The sequence below is a fragment of the Sinocyclocheilus grahami genome, unplaced genomic scaffold, assembly GCF_001515645.1.
Source record: "Sinocyclocheilus grahami isolate Dianchi unplaced genomic scaffold, SAMN03320097.WGS_v1.1 scaffold63.1, whole genome shotgun sequence".
NCBI lineage: Eukaryota > Metazoa > Chordata > Actinopteri > Cypriniformes > Cyprinidae > Sinocyclocheilus > Sinocyclocheilus grahami.
The window spans coordinates 505,351-524,613 of record NW_015505242.1 but is presented as its reverse complement, the minus strand read 5'-3'; the positions used below and the strand labels follow the sequence as shown (position 1 = coordinate 524,613).

The window sequence follows — 19,263 nt, the reverse complement described above, 5'->3', positions numbered from 1 at the left end:
CTCACTCACTCTCTTCCTCCGCCAGCACTTAAGCCACATGACAACCAGTGCAATTACCACATCTCCACTTCTCCCTCTCTGCTGCTTTTCCCCTCTCTCTTTGTTTATCAGTCAATTTGTTATTTCTTACTCCTCTCATCTTTGCTCTCGGTATACATATCTCACATTCTCTGAAGATGTGCTTTGTTCATGGAAGTCCAGTCCTGTTTCACTTTGTTTCAAAAATAGTATTGTCCCACAGCAGTACTTGCTGTAATAAGTAATTAAGTAATAAGAGTTTTATTCACTATACCAGAATTATGCAAGCAGACATATTAAAAAATTACATATTCCCATGTGGAATGTTCATTTTAATATATATTTATAAGTATGTGTTATTTATATTATTATATATGTTATTTATATATATGGGCTCATTCTCAATGAAGATAACTAAAATGACGATGCCAATGAACAATAATGTTCTGTTTTTATAAGCATTTATAATAAGAGTTATGTTGTCTGCTTTATTAGCTGAAAAAAAAAAAGTTCTGAAAGTGATTCTAACAAAATCGTTCCTCTGTGTTTCGGTGTGGAGTTCAGTATTTTCAGAGAATTATGTGTGCTAAAACTTAATAGTTAATTGTTAAAAGTTATCATCAATGGTGTAAACAGCCCTTTATATTTAAAAAAAAGAGCCATTTCAGCAGCCATTACTCCAGTCTCCATTATCACATGAATCTTCAGAAATCATTTTAATATGCTGATTTGGTGCCCAAGAAACATTTCTTATTATTAAGTTGAAAAAAATTGTGCTGCCTAATATTTTTGTGGAAACTGTGATTCACTACCATTCAAAAGGTAATTAAGATAAAAAAAATAAAGAAATTAATACTTTTATTTAGCAAGAATGCATTAAATTGACCAAAAGTCACTATAATGACATGTGACATAAATGCTGTTCTTTTGAACTTTTTGTTCACCAAAGAATCCTGAAAAAAGTCAGTTTCCACAAAAATATTAAGCAGCAAAAACCGTTTTCAGCATTGATAATAATAAGAACCATTATTAATAATTGAGCAGCACTAATAACTGGGCACCAAATCTGCATTTTAGAAGGATTTCTGTGACACTGAAGATGAAATAATGTTTGCTGAATATGCCAGCATAATTTGTTTTTTTTTATATTTAACTGTAATATTATTTCACTTTTAATGTTTTTTTTTTATCATTTACCTGAAAATAAGAACAGATTTATGTGTCCATCCCATTGTCCAGTGAAAATATTGCTATATAACAGAATAACAGAACCTTTTCTGTTGATGTGCACAGCTTTTTAGTAAATTTGTCTGGATGCGATATATACTTGTTTTAGTTACTTTCCATCATCGTTCCCTTTGTTTTTCCTTCTGCAGTCTTTCCTGTCCCAGGACCAGAAGTTTCCTCTCCAGTTAAAGAAACAACAGGACCCATATAAGATAAACAAGAGGACAGAGGCACTCACGTCCTCTTCCTCATCTTCATCCTCCTCCTCTGCGCTCCCTCTTAAGCTCAGCTCCGAAGCATCAGGTAGGACCAAGCCCCCTGCATTGCAAGGTGTGTCCTCCTCCACTCTACCTTTCTCTCATGGCCTGCTGGGTCTGGGCCAGCCTAACGGAGTCGTCCCGAGCACCCAGGATATGCCGTTGGCCCTTACCACCAAACCTCGCTCAGATGTGCCCGTCAACCTCAGTACGGGAGGCCGTAAGAGCCCCGCCTCTGCGTCTCCCACTCCTAACCGCACCCGTGAGCCCCGGAAGAGCAAGACTCCCAAAGCATTAGAAGCCTGGAAGGGTTTATCCCAGAACCACCTGGTGCAGTCTCTGGTTGACCTCTTTCAACACAGCGGAGCTGAGCAAAAGCTGCCCAGCAGCAAAGACTCAGATGACTCTGCTGAGGACGAAGATGATGAGGATGATGATGTGGAGGACGAAGAGGATGATGACGAAGAGGATTCAGATGACAGTCTCTCAGGTGAGATGCCTAAGGACAGAGGTTTTGTAAGTGCATTAAAGAAATAGATTGTCCAGAAATTAAAATTCTCTAATTTTTTATGATTAAATGGAACGAAAACGTATTGAAAAAAAAAAAAAAAAAAATCACCATACATTTCTGTGTAAGTAGTTCACGGTATATAGTGGTGGATAACAATTAATTAACTTATTTAAAAAAATTAATTAATCCTGATCCAAAGAAATATTCTTTAAATTATTCATTGCTGAATATCATTGCATTTTTATTTCAAAATAGATCAGATTATGAAAATTATATATGTTGCTATTGCGCTATTTCAATTTCTGTGTAAAGGAGCAGTCCACCTAAAAATTTAAATTCTGTCACCATTTACTCAACTTCCAAACCTGTATGACTTTCTTTTTTCGGCGAAACACAAAATATATTCTGAATAATGTTTGTAGCCAGACATTTTGGTTCCCATTAACTACCATTGTATTTTTGTCCATACAATGCAAGTCAGTGGGAACCACTGAAAGTGAGTAAATTATAACAGAATTTTCATTTTTGCGTGGACCATTCCTTTAATTTGGTTCATTGATACAACCAGTGACACAAGGCATGCTATAATGAGCAATTCCATAAACACGGTCTCATGTCCTCTCTTCTCTTAGAGTCAGACAGTAATTCAGACAGCGAGATGAACGGCTCAGAGGGTGGTAAAAAGAAGCGCAAGGATGGAGTCATGGAGATGGACACCGATGGAGAGAAGACTCCTCAGAAACTCAGCAAGGGGTTTTCCCATCTGAACTTTTCCACGAATCACAGCCTGTCTGACTGTCTGCCACTAAACCTCCAAGTCATTAAGCCCTCCAGTGTGGCCACGCCCACCGTTGTGAGCAGCTCCGGTGCCTTGACCTATCACAGCTCTCCCTCCTCATCATACTCTGTTGGCACCTCTCCAGGTAACCACAGGCAACGTCATTACTAAACTAAAACTGGATATGCTTGACACCTTCCTTTGGAGCTCTGTCAGTGTCAAAGTGTGCATAGGGTTGAATATGTGTCGTGTGTATGCGTATGCCCTTTTGTTTGTGTATTTGTCTGTGTGCAAGCTGTCACACTCAGATGACGGGAGTGTCTATTTTTAGAAAGATAAATGGTGGCGTCTGGCATCACTCGGCTCCCTTTGTGCCTGTCTATTTGGGTGTGCGTCCTTGGACCTAGCCGTTGTCTGTTTGGCCTGTATTCCAGGAAAAAACCCTAAACAGAATTAATATTAAACTGTTTCCTTTAATTGTGTTTGGTTTATACAGGGTCAGGTTTAGGGTTAGGTAAATGTAGCTGGTAACGAGAGCTCTTAGTGTGGTGTCTGGGTTAACCCCGGTAACTGTGTTTGCCTTAACCTGTTAGCTGAGGCACATCAACCAGCTCTGTTTGGCTGACTTAATCAGTTTTTTCCTTCTGAAGCTAACAGAGACATTTGTTAAACAAAACACTCACAAACCCAGCAAACATGGCACACAAGTGCATCTGCTCTTGGACGGCGTTCAGCATCCCTCACTGCGATGGAATGAAACGCTTTTTCTAATGAAGCCGAAGTGTGTCTGTTGAAAAGCGCAAGGAATCTGTAATAAGCTGAGAAGAGTTACTACGATGATTTGTTTTTGGAGCATTATTTGAGCTGCTGAGAGATTAATTTGACTCCCGTTTTGTTTGCAGACTTCACTTCTCTAAAGGAGAGATGTGAGAGAGAGGATTTTTAGTTTCTTCCTGTGGTTTTTGTTAATGTCACTGTTGCTATTACTCATTTTTTAAACAACACCCTATCCCTAAGCTTTTAACTTGAATGTGTAGCTCATCTTGCATAGTTTGTGCTACGGGCATGAATTATACTTCAATTCATGCAGCTTGTTTAGGAGAGCTATTCGTTTACTATTATGTGATCAGATGTTTACCTGCCTAAAAATGAGGCCAAAAAAAAACATACATTTATGTACCCAAGTCAAATGTAAGTACCAAAATACCATATTTGAGACTTGGAAGTGAGTTCTTTTGGCTTGGCCCTCTAAGCAACCATCAAAAACACCCTAGAAATTGCAAAGTAACACATTAAAAAACAGGTATACACAATATGTAGGTACTATTATCAATTATTGACTGTTTTTGTTTTTTTAATTAATGGTACTAATCTTGCATTCACTGCTGTTCAAAAGTTATGCTCACCAAGGCTGCATTTATCTTTTTTGAATTGTAATTTATTTAATGTAATCTTTAAAGAATTTTTTTTTTTTTACTATCCCAAACTTTTGAACAGAAGTTTATGTAATATCGGTCAATATTGTATATTTATTTGTTGATGCTCATTTGTCCTATTTTTACATGCAATTTCTTTTACTTAATTTCTTTTTAAATCTTTAAAAACACCCATAATTTAATAACCATGTTTAGCAAGCCTCCGAATTATTATCCGTTTTCCATACTGTACATTATAATATAATGATGCCTAAATTTGCTTGATTTTTGTTTTTAAGTGTTTAATTTTTACTTTATTTAAAAATACTGTATATTTTAAATGATTGCCATTTTTGTTTATCTTCCATTAGCATGAAAATTATTTGCTTTATCAGTATCAGCCAGAATTTTAATATCAGTGAACCCCTAGTAACAACAATTCAGGACACTTTAGCAACTGCAATGAAATTCCTTGGCATTTTAGAAGCACGTTTTATGCATGCAGGCACCATCAAAAGCAGAGCAAATAAAAATCAAGGTTTTATTTGATGTTGTTTGCTCATTATGCGAGTTGTAATTTGTAAGAGATATTGAAACGGTTTGCTTAAAGTGTGTGTGTGTGTGTTATAATGTGTTTTGTCTGGCTGTTGTCTTGTCTCAGGCTCTGCGAAGAGAAAGCGAGTGATGAATGAAGATGATTTACGGATTCCGCTGGAAATGGGGTACGTTTAAATATGACACACGCTGGTGGCAGCATGACTCAACACCTGTTAACCGCAGCTCTGCATTCTATGCTTCTAAAGCTACAGAGCACACAATCTCACACAAACATCGCATTAAAACTGCAGATGTTTAAATACTCTGCTCAAATCAGAATTCTTTGCTCTATTATTACAAACCCATTCCAAAAAGCAAAGTGGCAGTAGCATAGCACAGTGGAGGTATAATGGCATGGTACTTAGACACTTAAAATTATTGTCATATTCGCATTCATAATTCATATTCATCATATTTGTGTGATATCATGGTATTATCGAGGTACATGTGAATGCCACAACAAAAACTTATATGAAATAAATTCTAGAGAAAAGATATGAAGTACATTCAAATCTAGGTAGGTGCCATTTAACATTTATCATGCCTTCCTATGACTGTTAAGCATATTTTACTTGAATGCATATTTTTTTTATTGTAAACAGACTACGATTTTACTCAGATATGTGTTTAACTGAGATATTTAAAAAGGTATCACCTGACTGTATTTTAAATATTTGGTCTTGTATTAATCCTAAATGCCTTAGGTTTTTTTGTTTGTTTGTTTGTTTTTGTGATTTTTGTTATTCAGTTTGTTCTTGCCAGGAAAATATGCTTGCTGCTGACATGTCTTTAAATAATCAATCAATCAAAGTATACGTATTACCATGCTACCATGCCCACTATCATATAAAATAAAATTAGCATTCAAAAATTGCATAAAAAGGAAATCAAATATCATAAAAATAAATGTTTTTAGTTTATCAAGCCGTTTTTGAAAGTTTGCCCAAATGTGTTGTATTATCCACTTTTTCTTCGATGTGTGTTATTGTTCCAGCTGGCAAAGAGAGACCAGGATGAAAACAATGGGTGGTCGACTGCAGGGAGACGTTGCGTATTATGCCCCATGTGGCAAGCGCCTACGACAGTACCCGGATGTCGTAAAGGTAACTTTTACCTGTCTTCCCCGCTGCCTTACGCTTAGACCCTCCCCAAACGCTCCGGAAGCCTCATTCCCCACCCCTTTCCTCTCCCAGTGCACCATTAGCATTTATTGGTGTAAGATCCAGCTGGTCACTTAGGTGCACTGTTATGGCAAGTGTGCTAAGCTGCTTTCAGTTTGGTACCATTTTAGTGCTAATGGCTCTCTGGATGTCCTGTCTGACAAAATCACTATTATTCTCTCTTCTGTAGTATCTGTCCAGATACGGAATAACTGACATCACACGTGATAATTTTAGCTTCAGTGCAAAAATAAGGGTTGGTGACTTCTATGAAGCCAGAGAAGGACCCCAGGTGAATGCCTTTCATCTCCTCTTTTTTCTTTTTTTTTTGTTCATGTTCTTTTTTTCTCTTTGTCTCTCTCGCTTGTATTCTTTCGCTCTCCGTTTCTCTCTTTCATCTTGAACAGGGCAGAATTTGATTGAACCCCGATAGTCTGAATTTCCCCTTTTAAACTGTAGGGAGTCTGTGCAATAATCAGCGCTCGTTGTTTCCACAGGGTGTTACTTCATGTTTTGTCTGTCATGTGTGCTGAAAGAGATTCTTTAGATTAAAGATAAAGTGAAGCAAAAGTTGGGACTGTTTATAGACTAAAATTTAAATGAAATTGACTCTCTTGTTTTTTGAATTTTCTTCATTTCATGCTTATTAATTCATTTGCTAAAATTGGAGCTACAATGAGAATAACATTTCGGAATATTACCAAATAATAATTAACTTGCTGTTTCAGTGTTTAGTGATCATAAAGTCACATGATCCTTAGTGACGTGACAGTCTTATAGGGAACCAGACTAAAATAGGAAACTTTCTGTGTTTCTACCGTTGTCTTCATAAGTCTGACACGACGTTGTCTCCTGCTTCCGTCAGGGTTTGCAGTGGACTCTTCTGAAAGAAGAAGAAGTCATCCCCCATATCTTGGCCATGGAGGGTCGGCGAGGTCGTCCACCCAACTATGAGCGGCAGTCGAGGGGCGGCAGCGAAGTTTCGGGCAGCCGGCGGCGAAAGGGCCGCCCCCCCAATCTAGGAGAGAGCGAATTCCCAAGTCCCTCCGAGGCCAAACTGCTGCGCAAGCTGGAGGCTCAGGGTAAAGTGCCTCTATTTGCCTTATACACCTCATTCATAGATAATAATGCATATATTGATGGAAGAGATTTGTCTGTTTTCATAACAGAAATCGCCCGGCAGGCGGCTCAGATGAAGCTCATGAGAAAACTAGAAAAACAGGCACTCACTCGGGCTGCCAAGGAGGCCCGCAAACAGCAAGGTTCTTCACGATTATGAATACTATTCGATTGCTCACAACGACGATCATGTTCAGACTTCTTGCTGAAATCTTGTTCTTGCTGAAATCTCTCTTTCAGCTATCATGGCCGCAGAGGAGAGGAGGAAGCAAAAGGAACAGTTGAAGATTTTCAGACAGCAGGTGAGTTTGAAAAGGAAACCGGTTTTCGGTCAGCCTGAGGGTCACTTGATATGAGATTATAGTGTTAATTGACGGTGCTTCTACGACTGCGGTTCGGCTACCAGTCGACTTTTTTAAATGCACAGCAGCACTTTCAATTAACAGACTTCCTCTTCCTCTCCTACCAGGAAAAGATCAAGCGTATTCAGCAAATCCGTATGGAGAAGGAACTCCGAGCACAGCAGATTCTCGAGGTATGGCGTGACTGCGGAAAGAAAATAATAAATTAAAAGAGTTGAAATAGGCTTAACATTCTTAAAATACATGCCACCCCCTTCAGTTCCTGTTTAACATGGAGCCCGGACCACAGCAGAATCACTCAACAGCATTTTGGGGCTCTGAATTCTGCATAATTTTCGTCAGGACTAATGCTAAATTGGTTTTGGTGGACCGTTTTTGAATATTAAATTTGCTGCCTCCTGTGTTTCAAACCAGAGGTAAATTAGACATAAAATATTTTTTTCCATCAGACAATGGCAGTTCTTGCATAAGTAGCATGAGGAAGACACTGTTTATTTTACTCACCCAATTATAGAGGCTTCAAAAGTGTTTTAGCTGGGCAAAATCAAATTGGAGCTGACACGCTTGGCAAGCCATTCCAAACAGGATTTCTTGCTGTTTGTAATTACGTATTTAAATTTTCAGCTAATTCGCCTTTGCTTTCTTTTTATATTGCCGTTGTCAGAGCCCCGAGGAATATTGAATAGCATTGAAGATCTCGGGGCTGATTCTGACACGGACTTGAGGAGAAAACATTCTCAATCCCTGACTCAGTGATCTGTAGCTAGAGAAAGCGCAACAATGGCAAGGCGTGAGACAGAAGGGCTTTCCTCTCTCTGTGTGTGTGTGTGTGTGTGTGTGTGTGTGTATATATACGTTTCGATGCCAGCTCTCGCTTTTCCTCTCGCAGACACATCAATCAAAGTGTTAGTATAAGTTATAAATAAAACAGATGTTGGTTTAGCATGTTTAATTTAGGTTTATACCCAGCACGGCAGCACTGGTCTGACCCAGACCTGTTTTGTATTGGCAGGCAAAGCGGAAAAAGAGAGAGGAGGCTGCCAATGCCAAAATGTTGGAGGCGGAAAAGCGAATAAAGGTCAGTTTGTGAGTGCGAAGAGATGCTACACACCTACTCTTGCGCACTATGAATCATCACCGTGGAAACCCCCCCCCACCCAAAAAAACTTTTCTTGCTCTTACCTACCCCGGCAAACCATTAACATTCCTCAGCCACAACAAAGGAACAGAGCCTCTGTTTGACTGATATCTGCCGGCCCGTGTGGGGAAAATTAACTTGACATCTGGATTTTTGCTGTTGTTGTTTAAAATGAAAAATGCTGAGTGCATCTTTTTATGTCTTGTACACATGGGGCCCTCACTAGAATACACATCCTGCTTTAAATAGCCTTTTTTATTTAAATTAAGTTTTTTGTAGAGTATTATGACTTTTTCACATCCGCTAGCTTTACAGCCTACTTGTATCATACATACACATTTAAAATATACAGCCTTTCTTAGGGCAGTTTGATCAGTGTTGTACGGTACAAATAAGTTTGTATAACAATAACAGTGTACCACGATCCAGTTATTTTGAGAGAAATTTGGCATCAGTTAGTTTTTTTTTTCTTTTTAAGAAATTACTTTTAAATACTTTTAAAAAGTAAATAGCATTAATTAAAAAGTACACTTCTTAACATTGTTACAACAAATTCAAATAAATGCTGTTATTTTGACCTTTCTATTTATAAAAGAATCCTGAAAAAAGTGAATCATGGTTAAGACCGAAGGCTCAGACAGGATTCTGATGGTTTCATTTTAGGCTGTCATAATGAGTGTTTTGGTGTAGCATTGAATCGTTTTTATGTTTGTAGGAGAAGGAGATGAGACGCCAACATGCTGTTATTCTCAAGCACCAGGTCAGTCACCACTCTCATAAATAATAGCTCTCATAATGGCCATTTATATAGTAGTAGTGATTTTTGCTACAAAATGCAGGAGAAAAGAAGGGAAAGGGCATGTTTTTCTTGTAGAGTTCACAGTTACCATCTGAAATGCAGTGCATTATGGGTTAAAAAGTGTCCTTAGTTAGATTTGTTCAATATATGCCCATGTAAGAAGTGGCAAGTCTCATGTGGTTGTGTCTTTAACGTTCTGCTGTTTCTCTGGTTAATTTCCATGCTTTTTTGGGAGTGGGGTCTGTCTCTTTGGGGTTACAAGCTGAAGTTTTGAGTTTGTTTATTTTTTTCATTTCTTTTTTAATGACGCTGTGATTTTTTTTCTGTCTCATAATACTCTGCCAACTCTCTCTCTCAGGAGATGGAGAGGCATAGACTAGATATGGTATGGGTATGTTTCATCTTCTGTACATCTAACACTCGCATCGTGAATCCTGGTTGTGATATGATGTCATAGCAGCACATTTTTAAATGTAGCACTGGCTGCTGTCAAAACTACATTTTCCTTCTGCATGGCTTTTCAAGCAAAAAAGAGAACAAAAGAAACAAACTGCTACATCGCCTACATCTGCTATGTGTGTAAATGAGAGAAAACTGGCTTTGATGCAGCAGGCCTGTGCCTTGTTTGTGTATGTGTGTGTGTGTGTACTGTGTGTGTATGCGTGAGTGTGTGTGTGTGTGTGTGTCTATGGAGCCTGTTGAGTACATACCCTCATTGGTGGAAAGTGCCACACACCCTCATTCCACATGTAAAGTCACCCCAATATTGTGTATTATCATTATCGCTGTGAAAATGAGAGTGTTGGTGTGTATGTGTGTGCAAGTATGTATGTTGTGGCAGACTCTTTGTCAAGATGTTGCATTTGCACTGTGCTGATCGTCCTGCCTGTGGAGGTCATCAGTACAGGTCAAAGGTCATAGTGCCTGACCAATGAGAGAATTTGAGGAAACTCACACTTCTCTCTGTTGTACGTTCCATGCCATCTGTGGGTCAGATATGAAGATTTCACACTAATTGGCTTTGTCCTTAAAGCCAACATGAAATTGCATTCGCAGCCCATTTTGCTTCCTTAATGTAATGTTTTTCAGAGTAAAATATTTAACAAACTAGCACAGCACATAATTTTCCACTTCATTCCATTGATTGGATTGTAAAAAGTGGATGTTCCATACCATAATGGAGCCAAACCTGAATGTGAGTTTGCTAAAAAAAAAAAAAATGTTTTGCCTAGTTAGGGGTGCACTCTGTAATTTTTAAGATTTACAGATAAAGAAGTGAACAATACTTCTGATAAATATATATAAAAAAATGTACACTCACATAATATAAAGACTCATATCAGTAGTACAGTAGGGTGACCAGACGTTCCTGTTTTCCAGGGACAGTCCCGGTTTTGGTGTCCTGTCTCCAACTGGAGCTGGCTCCGGAAATGTCCCCATTTTACAGCATGTTCAAAACAATGATTACTTTTACCAGCAGAGGACGCTGCAAGCTATACGGATTACTAGTTGCTACTGTCATGGATTTGTATACGTAGATGCCTCATTAGCGACTGTTTCAATGGGCCGCTATACATAAGCCGTCCGCTATTTTCGAAGGGTCAACTTGACGTCATTCACCATAACAGCCGATGGTCATTTAAAAACACAAACCAACACATTCTCACCTGTGAAAGGTTATCCCGTTTCTTTGGGAATTTAAATCCCGGCGTTTTTTACAACCATCGGATGTGCAGGATTTTGGCATCTTCGAATATTCATTTATTATTATGGCGAATGATGTCAAGTTGACCGTTAAAGATGGCGGACGCGTCTACATGCTTGGCGCAGTCGAATGGGGCATCTACCTATACATATCTATGGCTACTGTAGCCATGAAGAACTTGGATGAGAGCAGAGCGCTATTATCATCAATTATCAAAAGAGACCCTGTTATTGGTTTCAAGGTAGTCACATACTAACTATACATGTTAAAACAAAGTAATACTGTTTGTGTGCACTTTATAACAAGGCATGATAAGGTTGCGGGATTGTTTTGCACACAGTAATAAACGTTCCTGAAACTTCCACCGTCACAATCCGAAATCAATCAATCAATCAAAAAAAAAGAATAATAAATAAATTAATAAAATTTTTCACTTGCAGAATGCACATACTTTGTGGTCAAAATGAGCCAAAAATGCTAAATAATAAGCCTGATTAGGGAAAGTAAAGATCCATTTCTAAAAGCATAAACATAAAATAACTTGGAAAAAATTATTTGAAAAGTTGTAATTACTTTATACTAAATACAGTTAGAAAATGTAAAAATATTTGTTAAATACGGTTTTATTTATCATATGTCCTGTATTTTATTTTTTATATGTTTTTGTAAAGTCATACATTTGTTATAATCCTATTTTGATCTATTTACTGCAATAGTTAGTATTTACTAGGGCTGCACGATAAATCGCAAAACCACGATCATATTCGCGCGATTTTTTGCGCAGCTCGTCAGTGAACAACGGCTCTGTATAGTTAATGCTGCTCAATGTGAAAGCACGCAGGTGATGGAGATTTACCGCTGATTACAGAACCGGCTTTACTGATAAGATGCGCGTTAAATATCGAATGCGATTTGTCGTGCAGCCCTAGTATTTACGTTTCATAGTGTGATTTTTGGTGAATTGTAGGCCTATTAATAAACTAAAGTAAGTTTGATCCTCAAACATCATTGTAATTATTAATTATGATATTAATATATGGAAATCACAACCATTAAAGGGTAATTTCACCCAAAAATGAAAATTCTGTCATTATTCACCCTCGTGTTGTTCCAAACCCGTAAGACCTTCGTTCATCTTCGGAACACAATTTAAGATATTTTTGATGAAATCTGAGGGCTCTCAGTCATGATACTGTCGCGGACGCGCGTCCACAACGCAGTCGTGTTTTGCCAACTGCCCAATGACGCAGTAGAGACGAAAATGTGGAATAAAGTCGTTATTTTTGTTTTCTTTGCGCAAAAAAAGTACTCTCGTAGCTTCGTAACTTTACAGTTGAACCACTGATGTCACACGGACTACTTTGTCGATCATCTTGGTACTCTTCTGGACCTTGAACGTGGTAGTTACCTTGCTGTCTATGGGAGGGTCAGAGAGCCCTCGGATTTCATCAAAAATATCTTAAATTGTGTTCCGAAGATGAACGAAGGTCTTACGGGTTTCGAACAACACGAGGGTGAGTAATTAATGACAGAATTTTCATTTTTGGGTGAACTAACCCTTTAAAATACAAAAAGCACACACAAATACACTGTCCCTGTTTTTAATTTGAAGATAATCACAAGTGAGATTTTGATCATATTTTGATCACCGAACTAGGAAATGTCTTGATTTTCAGAAGTCTGCTCACCTTATAGTACAATGAAAGTTGTAATTTACTTGGAGTGGGTCTCTTCATGGGGGCAGCCATGTTGAGATCATAACACATAACTAACCAAATACTGCTCATTTCATCTTGGTTAACAGCCTTGTTTTTAAACAATTTAATTTGTAGATCTAATAAGTTTGACTTGCGAAACTATATCGGTAACTGAAACTTGCATGATGCTACATCCACACCACTAGATGTCAGTATGACTCCAAGACATTTGTAGGGCAACATAAAAAACAAATTACTGAGTGCACATTTAACATGATCCAATGATGTCAGCCGCAAAGTTGTTATTTGCCAGTTTTACATTTTAAAGGAAGACACTCAATAAGACCTGAAATGTGTATTAAGAAAGTAAAATGGGTCATATATAGCTTCATGTTGACTTTAAATTCAGAACATTGACATAGCAATGTGCTTCAATGTAAGGACAGGACATTGAGGCTGAGGGAAATCTGATGTATTTTCCCTTGTTAGCTTGTAACAGTAGCTACGCTAATCTAACTCGAGATGCACCGACAGCTTTCCTCCTCTGACCTGCCCATTACATCTGTGGCTTTTCTTTTCGCTCTTTTGTTCGCATCTGATCAGCTGTAACACATGTTCTTGTGGCTGCCTCATCCTGGCCATAGCAATGTGTCCATTCTACACCTACTTTTTTTCTTTCTCTCTCTCTTTCTGTGCAACATGCTAAACCACGCAACTGCCCAATGACGCAGTAGAGACGAAAATGTGGAATAAAGTCGTTATTTTTGTTTTCTTTGCGCAAAAAAAGTACTCTCGTAGCTTCGTAACTTTACAGTTGAACCACTGATGTCACACGGACTACTTTGTCGATCATCTTGGTACTCTTCTGGACCTTGAACGTGGTAGTTACCTTGCTGTCTATGGGAGGGTCAGAGAGCCCTCGGATTTCATCAAAAATATCTTAAATTGTGTTCCGAAGATGAACGAAGGTCTTACGGGTTTCGAACAACACGAGGGTGAGTAATTAATGACAGAATTTTCATTTTTGGGTGAACTAACCCTTTAAAATACAAAAAGCACACACAAATACACTGTCCCTGTTTTTAATTTGAAGATAATCACAAGTGAGATTTTGATCATATTTTGATCACCGAACTAGGAAATGTCTTGATTTTCAGAAGTCTGCTCACCTTATAGTACAATGAAAGTTGTAATTTACTTGGAGTGGGTCTCTTCATGGGGGCAGCCATGTTGAGATCATAACACATAACTAACCAAATACTGCTCATTTCATCTTGGTTAACAGCCTTGTTTTTAAACAATTTAATTTGTAGATCTAATAAGTTTGACTTGCGAAACTATATCGGTAACTGAAACTTGCATGATGCTACATCCACACCACTAGATGTCAGTATGACTCCAAGACATTTGTAGGGCAACATAAAAAACAAATTACTGAGTGCACATTTAACATGATCCAATGATGTCAGCCGCAAAGTTGTTATTTGCCAGTTTTACATTTTAAAGGAAGACACTCAATAAGACCTGAAATGTGTATTAAGAAAGTAAAATGGGTCATATATAGCTTCATGTTGACTTTAAATTCAGAACATTGACATAGCAATGTGCTTCAATGTAAGGACAGGACATTGAGGCTGAGGGAAATCTGATGTATTTTCCCTTGTTAGCTTGTAACAGTAGCTACGCTAATCTAACTCGAGATGCACCGACAGCTTTCCTCCTCTGACCTGCCCATTACATCTGTGGCTTTTCTTTTCGCTCTTTTGTTCCCGTCTGATCAGCTGTAACACATGTTTTTGTGGCTACCTCATTCTGGCCATAGCAATGTGTCTGTTCTACACCTCCTTTTCTCTCTCTCTCTCTTTCTGTGCAACATGCTAAACCACGCTGATCAGTTTTATCGTCTGTCTCTGGCTTTTATATTTTGTTTGTTTTCTCTGTGTGGATCTGTATGCTCTGCTTTCCTCCACTGAACGATGGAATCATTCTGTCTTTTCAGGAGAGGGAGAGGAGGAGACAGCACATTATGCTAATGAAAGCTGTGGAGGCTCGGAAAAAAGCTGAGGTGTGCAAAACAAAATAAATAAATAAATAAAGGAACACTGTCCTTCACCACTCCGCTCTCCTCTCTGCACCTCAAGGCTTTCTCACATGTCACGTCTACCCGCTCTGCTACACTCCCTGAATGTGTTTCCCCCAAAAAATTTTTAATGTAGTTTGATAAAGTACCCTTAACATTCCTCATTTTCCAAAACGAAGTTTTCTTGTAGAACATAATACACTAATGTCAAACACGCCTGATGTGGCATCCAACCGGTTTGTGAAGTCTTTCTTCCACCCCGCAGGAGCGTGAACGCCTCAGGCAAGAGAAACGTGATGAGAAACGGCTCAACAAGGAGCGGAAAATGGAGCTCCGGAGGCTGGAGCTGGAGATGATCCGTGAGATGAAGAAACCCAGTGAAGACATGTGTTTGACAGATCACAAGGTAATGGAACTGGATATCGGACCAAACAAGAGCAAACTTTGCAGTTTAAAAATCTTTAATTATCATAAATTAAACTTTTATTCAGAATGCTTGTTTTGTAATATTTTGTTTTATTCATCAATTAATGATACATTAACATAAAGGCTCATCCAATCAGAACTCTCAGAGGTGTGATGTCCCACAAATCTCACCAAAGCACTTGACAGTGAATTCAGCTGAGACAGAATACTGCCACCTAGTGCTGATAAAGATGCATAATGATGAAAGTTGGCAGCCTTGTATCTTAGACCAGGAGTTTTCAAACTTTTTGATGCTAATATACCCAAATTTTGATGTGAGACCCCTTTCTTAAAATATAATGGCTGCTGCGTGATTTTATGTGTAATGGCCCATTTATACAGTGTAAAAAAACATTACTCGTTATGCTGTGAAGTCAACATGTTGCTTCCAAAATTAAGTGGCTTTTATATTGTAACTGTACTGAAGACAAAACTAATTATTATATCATTATCTAGAGCAAGGTTTCCCAAAAAGGGGTTTGTGAGGGAACTGCATGGGGTTTGTGAGTTGATGAAAAGCTTAATTATATCTAATGTAAAATAAAAATAAATAACTGGGACTGCATAATAATTTCGATATAACTTGGTGTGATTATCAAATCAAAGGCTCCAATTTACTTAATAACTGAGTGTAATAGTCCGATGTGCTGCATTAATTTTTTCTTTTATTTTACAGTACAATTGTAATTCACAATAGTAATATAATTTTGTCTTCATTTTTATAATTACAGTTAAAACGTACTACTACTAATCCATACTACTACTACTACAAATAATAATAATAATTATTATTATTATTATTATTGACATGAGAGAGCCATGAACATACAAATATATCATTAAATAATTTAAATATTAGCTTAAAATCTCAGGGGGTACTCCAAACAAGTAATTTACATCTAAGGGGTTTGGCTGACAAAAAAATTTGGGAACCCCTTATCTAGAGAAGTGTTAATTTGACAGTGGAATTTTCCCCCATCCTATGTTAAGAGTCGTGCTGGATGAATAAGCAAAACAACTTTAAATTGTTTTTATATTGATTTTTTTGAAAAATATATTTTTATTGTCCCAAGTTAGAAATATTAATACGGATTATAATACAAGAAAGTTAGGTGAAGGCCCACTCAAAAAAAAAAAAAAAAATTATATATATATATATATATATATACACACAAAAATAAATACATACATACATACACAACCACACATACATATAAATAAATTTTAATACTCAGTATTGGTGGCTGTAATGGAATGAGGATGAAATAGTGAATCACTTTAACTAAAGCGGCTTGAAAGACATTTTTTCATTAGAAACATGTTATTGCAACATGATGTTTACAAATGGTCTGTCTCACTTGTTTCTCTATTTCTGTTTCTCTCTTCTCTCGCTGTAGCCCCTTCCTGAGATTCCTCGTATCCATGGTCTGGTTCTGCCTGGGAGTGTGTTTGCAGACTGCCTGATGGTGGTGCAATTCCTGCGGAGCTTTGGGAAGGTTCTTGGCATGGATCCCTCAGAAATGCCCACTCTGGGTATATTGCAGGAGGGACTGCTCAACCTGGGCAACAGCATGGGGCAAGTGCAGGACCTGTTGGTCCGGCTTCTCTCGTCTGCTGTGTCTGACCCAGGATTGCCTCAAGGACACAGGGTGAGGAGGAAATGCCTGGAGATTACTTCAGTGTGATTGTCGCTGTAATAAGTGTACTTTCAGGCCTGTTTACACCTGCTATTAACATCTGTCTCAAGTGATCAGTGCTCAGCAGAGACACATTTCTGTTTACATCTGATATTAACAGGCGTCTCCTGTGAGTGCTTGTGATCAAATTTAATCGAGGAAAGAGTCTCTGGTTTAATGAACCACATAAATCAATACCTAAGTCAATGTGCCACTGCATATGAATGATCTGTCTATCTTTGGTTAAAAGGGTTAGCAGAATTGCAACTGTTCCCTTTTCTCCATCAGGCTAAGTCTATCTTGGGTGACCACCTGACCAATGTGGGTCTGAATCGGGACAACGTGTCTGAGGTTTTGCAGCTGTACATGGAGGCTCACTCCTCTCAGACTGAGCTAGCTGATCTTGCTGCGAGTCTGCGGACCAAAGCCTTTCAGGCCCACACACCAGCTCAGAAAGCCTCTGTCCTGGCCTTCCTGGTAAATGAGTTGTCATGCAGTAAAAGCGTGGTCAGGTAAGAACCAATAAATTCCACTTATGTTTTCAGAGTTCAGCTGCAGTGATTCTTGATGACTTGGTTGATTTTTACGTTGGTACTGAACACATCTGTTATACACAATGGCATTTTTTGTAAGTTATCACAACACAACATAATTTTTCAACTTGGATACAATAATAATTCATAAAGAACAATCAACCGATTTTGAAAGTTAACAATGTTATATGCTTAAAGTTATTGTTATATGCATAGACCATTAACTGCATAGGGTGACGAGATGTTTTAAAATGAGGCAGGGAATTATTTAGTTAACTTTAAACAAACAGCATCTTTTTTGAGAACCATATCACACCCCTTTCAACATTAATTCAAAATCAACTAATTACACCAATGCAAGACATTCTTAAACTCAAATGATTCATGTTTGGACTATCAGGCCTGCCAGGGCACTATGAAATATTAATTCATTTTGAAATAATAGGGAATAAACAGGCGGTGGAGAGGTCACAGATAGTGTGACGGTCACAGAGCTTTGAACACTTAATGCATATGAACACAACCTCAAACGCTTGAGCTCATCATTATCTCACATATATGTCATGTATGTACCAGGGTTATTAACTAAACCAAAAACATTTTTGTAGAAAATCTGAAATAACATTTATGTATGTCTGTCTGTTTACTGGGAAATTAGTAACTGGGAATAAAAAAAAAATCAATCAAGCTCTTTGCGAAGGGTCAATTGCTACTTCCATCTACTATTATTATTTAACTACTTCTACTAGTTGTTAAATAATAATGATGCACTTTTAGTCTGTAAGATTCACCCATAATTCTCAACAACAATGTGTCATTAGTCCAGTTTTGTTTGGGGTTGTTGACAGTAATGGTTTTGGCTGATTGGCAGACATGCTGCTGGCCAAAAACATTTTTGTAGAAAATCTGAAATAACATTTATGTATGTCTGTCTGTTTACTGGGAAATTAGTAACTGGGAATAAAAAAAAAACTAAAGACTGAACTAACTAAAACTGAAATAAAGAAAAAGAAAACATTGATAGTGATATACTTTTAATATAGAGTTTTTTTAGTATATAAATGAAAAATCAAAGGCTAATTTAAATTATTAATAAAAACTATAATAATAGTAACTATAATACATTAATAATATTAAAACACTGGTATCTACGGCAGTACGGAACTGTTTGTGTTTGTGTTTTTGCAGTGAGATCGACAAAAGCCTGGAGCACATGAACGTGCTAAGGAAGGACGAGTGTATCGTGGAGGGCAAATTGAAGAAGTGAGTCATCATATTTACTGCTGATTTATATGAACATAATGACTGTATTTCAGAACTTCTCTACCTAGACAGCATTTTTAGCTAAAATAGATGTGTTCAAACATTTGATTCGAGGCATCTTACTAGGCAATGTTTTCCTGTGCATTAAATGTACATAATATCTTAGTTTTGTCTCTATCTAATCAGTATTTATGTTCATGCAGAATGAAAACAATCTATGCTAAACGGACAGGGAAACGTGAAGCAATCACTGGAGGGGAGGAACCTCAGGCTGTGGGCGGCTCCGCCATTGGTCACAAGCGCAAGAGGAAGGCTGGGGATAGTGAAGATGACGAAGATGAAGATGATGACAGTGAGGACGCAGGGGATGAAGATGAAGATGAGGAGGAGGAAGAGGCTAAAAAGGGAAAAAAGGTGGAGACGTGCGATGAGGTAAAAGGCGTTCATTTCGCCTGCAGTTTCA

General features: G+C 37.9%; 1 protein-coding gene across 1 annotated transcript in view; it reads left to right on the top strand.

Annotated features, from left to right (window-relative positions):
• Window positions 1-19,263, top strand: part of LOC107584817 (bromodomain adjacent to zinc finger domain protein 2B-like) — a 90,944-nt gene that overhangs the window by 61,743 nt on the left and 9,938 nt on the right. The window contains exons 9-26 of the mRNA XM_016271585.1: window positions 1,395-1,992; window positions 2,646-2,936; window positions 4,868-4,928; window positions 5,798-5,906; window positions 6,154-6,255; window positions 6,829-7,045; window positions 7,133-7,225; window positions 7,323-7,384; window positions 7,552-7,617; window positions 8,457-8,522; window positions 9,298-9,342; window positions 9,740-9,772; window positions 14,783-14,848; window positions 15,129-15,269; window positions 16,726-16,977; window positions 17,293-17,516; window positions 18,726-18,800; window positions 19,004-19,232. Of these exons, the coding sequence (XP_016127071.1) occupies window positions 1,395-1,992; window positions 2,646-2,936; window positions 4,868-4,928; window positions 5,798-5,906; window positions 6,154-6,255; window positions 6,829-7,045; window positions 7,133-7,225; window positions 7,323-7,384; window positions 7,552-7,617; window positions 8,457-8,522; window positions 9,298-9,342; window positions 9,740-9,772; window positions 14,783-14,848; window positions 15,129-15,269; window positions 16,726-16,977; window positions 17,293-17,516; window positions 18,726-18,800; window positions 19,004-19,232 (2,730 nt within the window). The remainder of the gene's footprint in view (window positions 1-1,394; window positions 1,993-2,645; window positions 2,937-4,867; window positions 4,929-5,797; window positions 5,907-6,153; window positions 6,256-6,828; window positions 7,046-7,132; window positions 7,226-7,322; window positions 7,385-7,551; window positions 7,618-8,456; window positions 8,523-9,297; window positions 9,343-9,739; window positions 9,773-14,782; window positions 14,849-15,128; window positions 15,270-16,725; window positions 16,978-17,292; window positions 17,517-18,725; window positions 18,801-19,003; window positions 19,233-19,263) is intronic.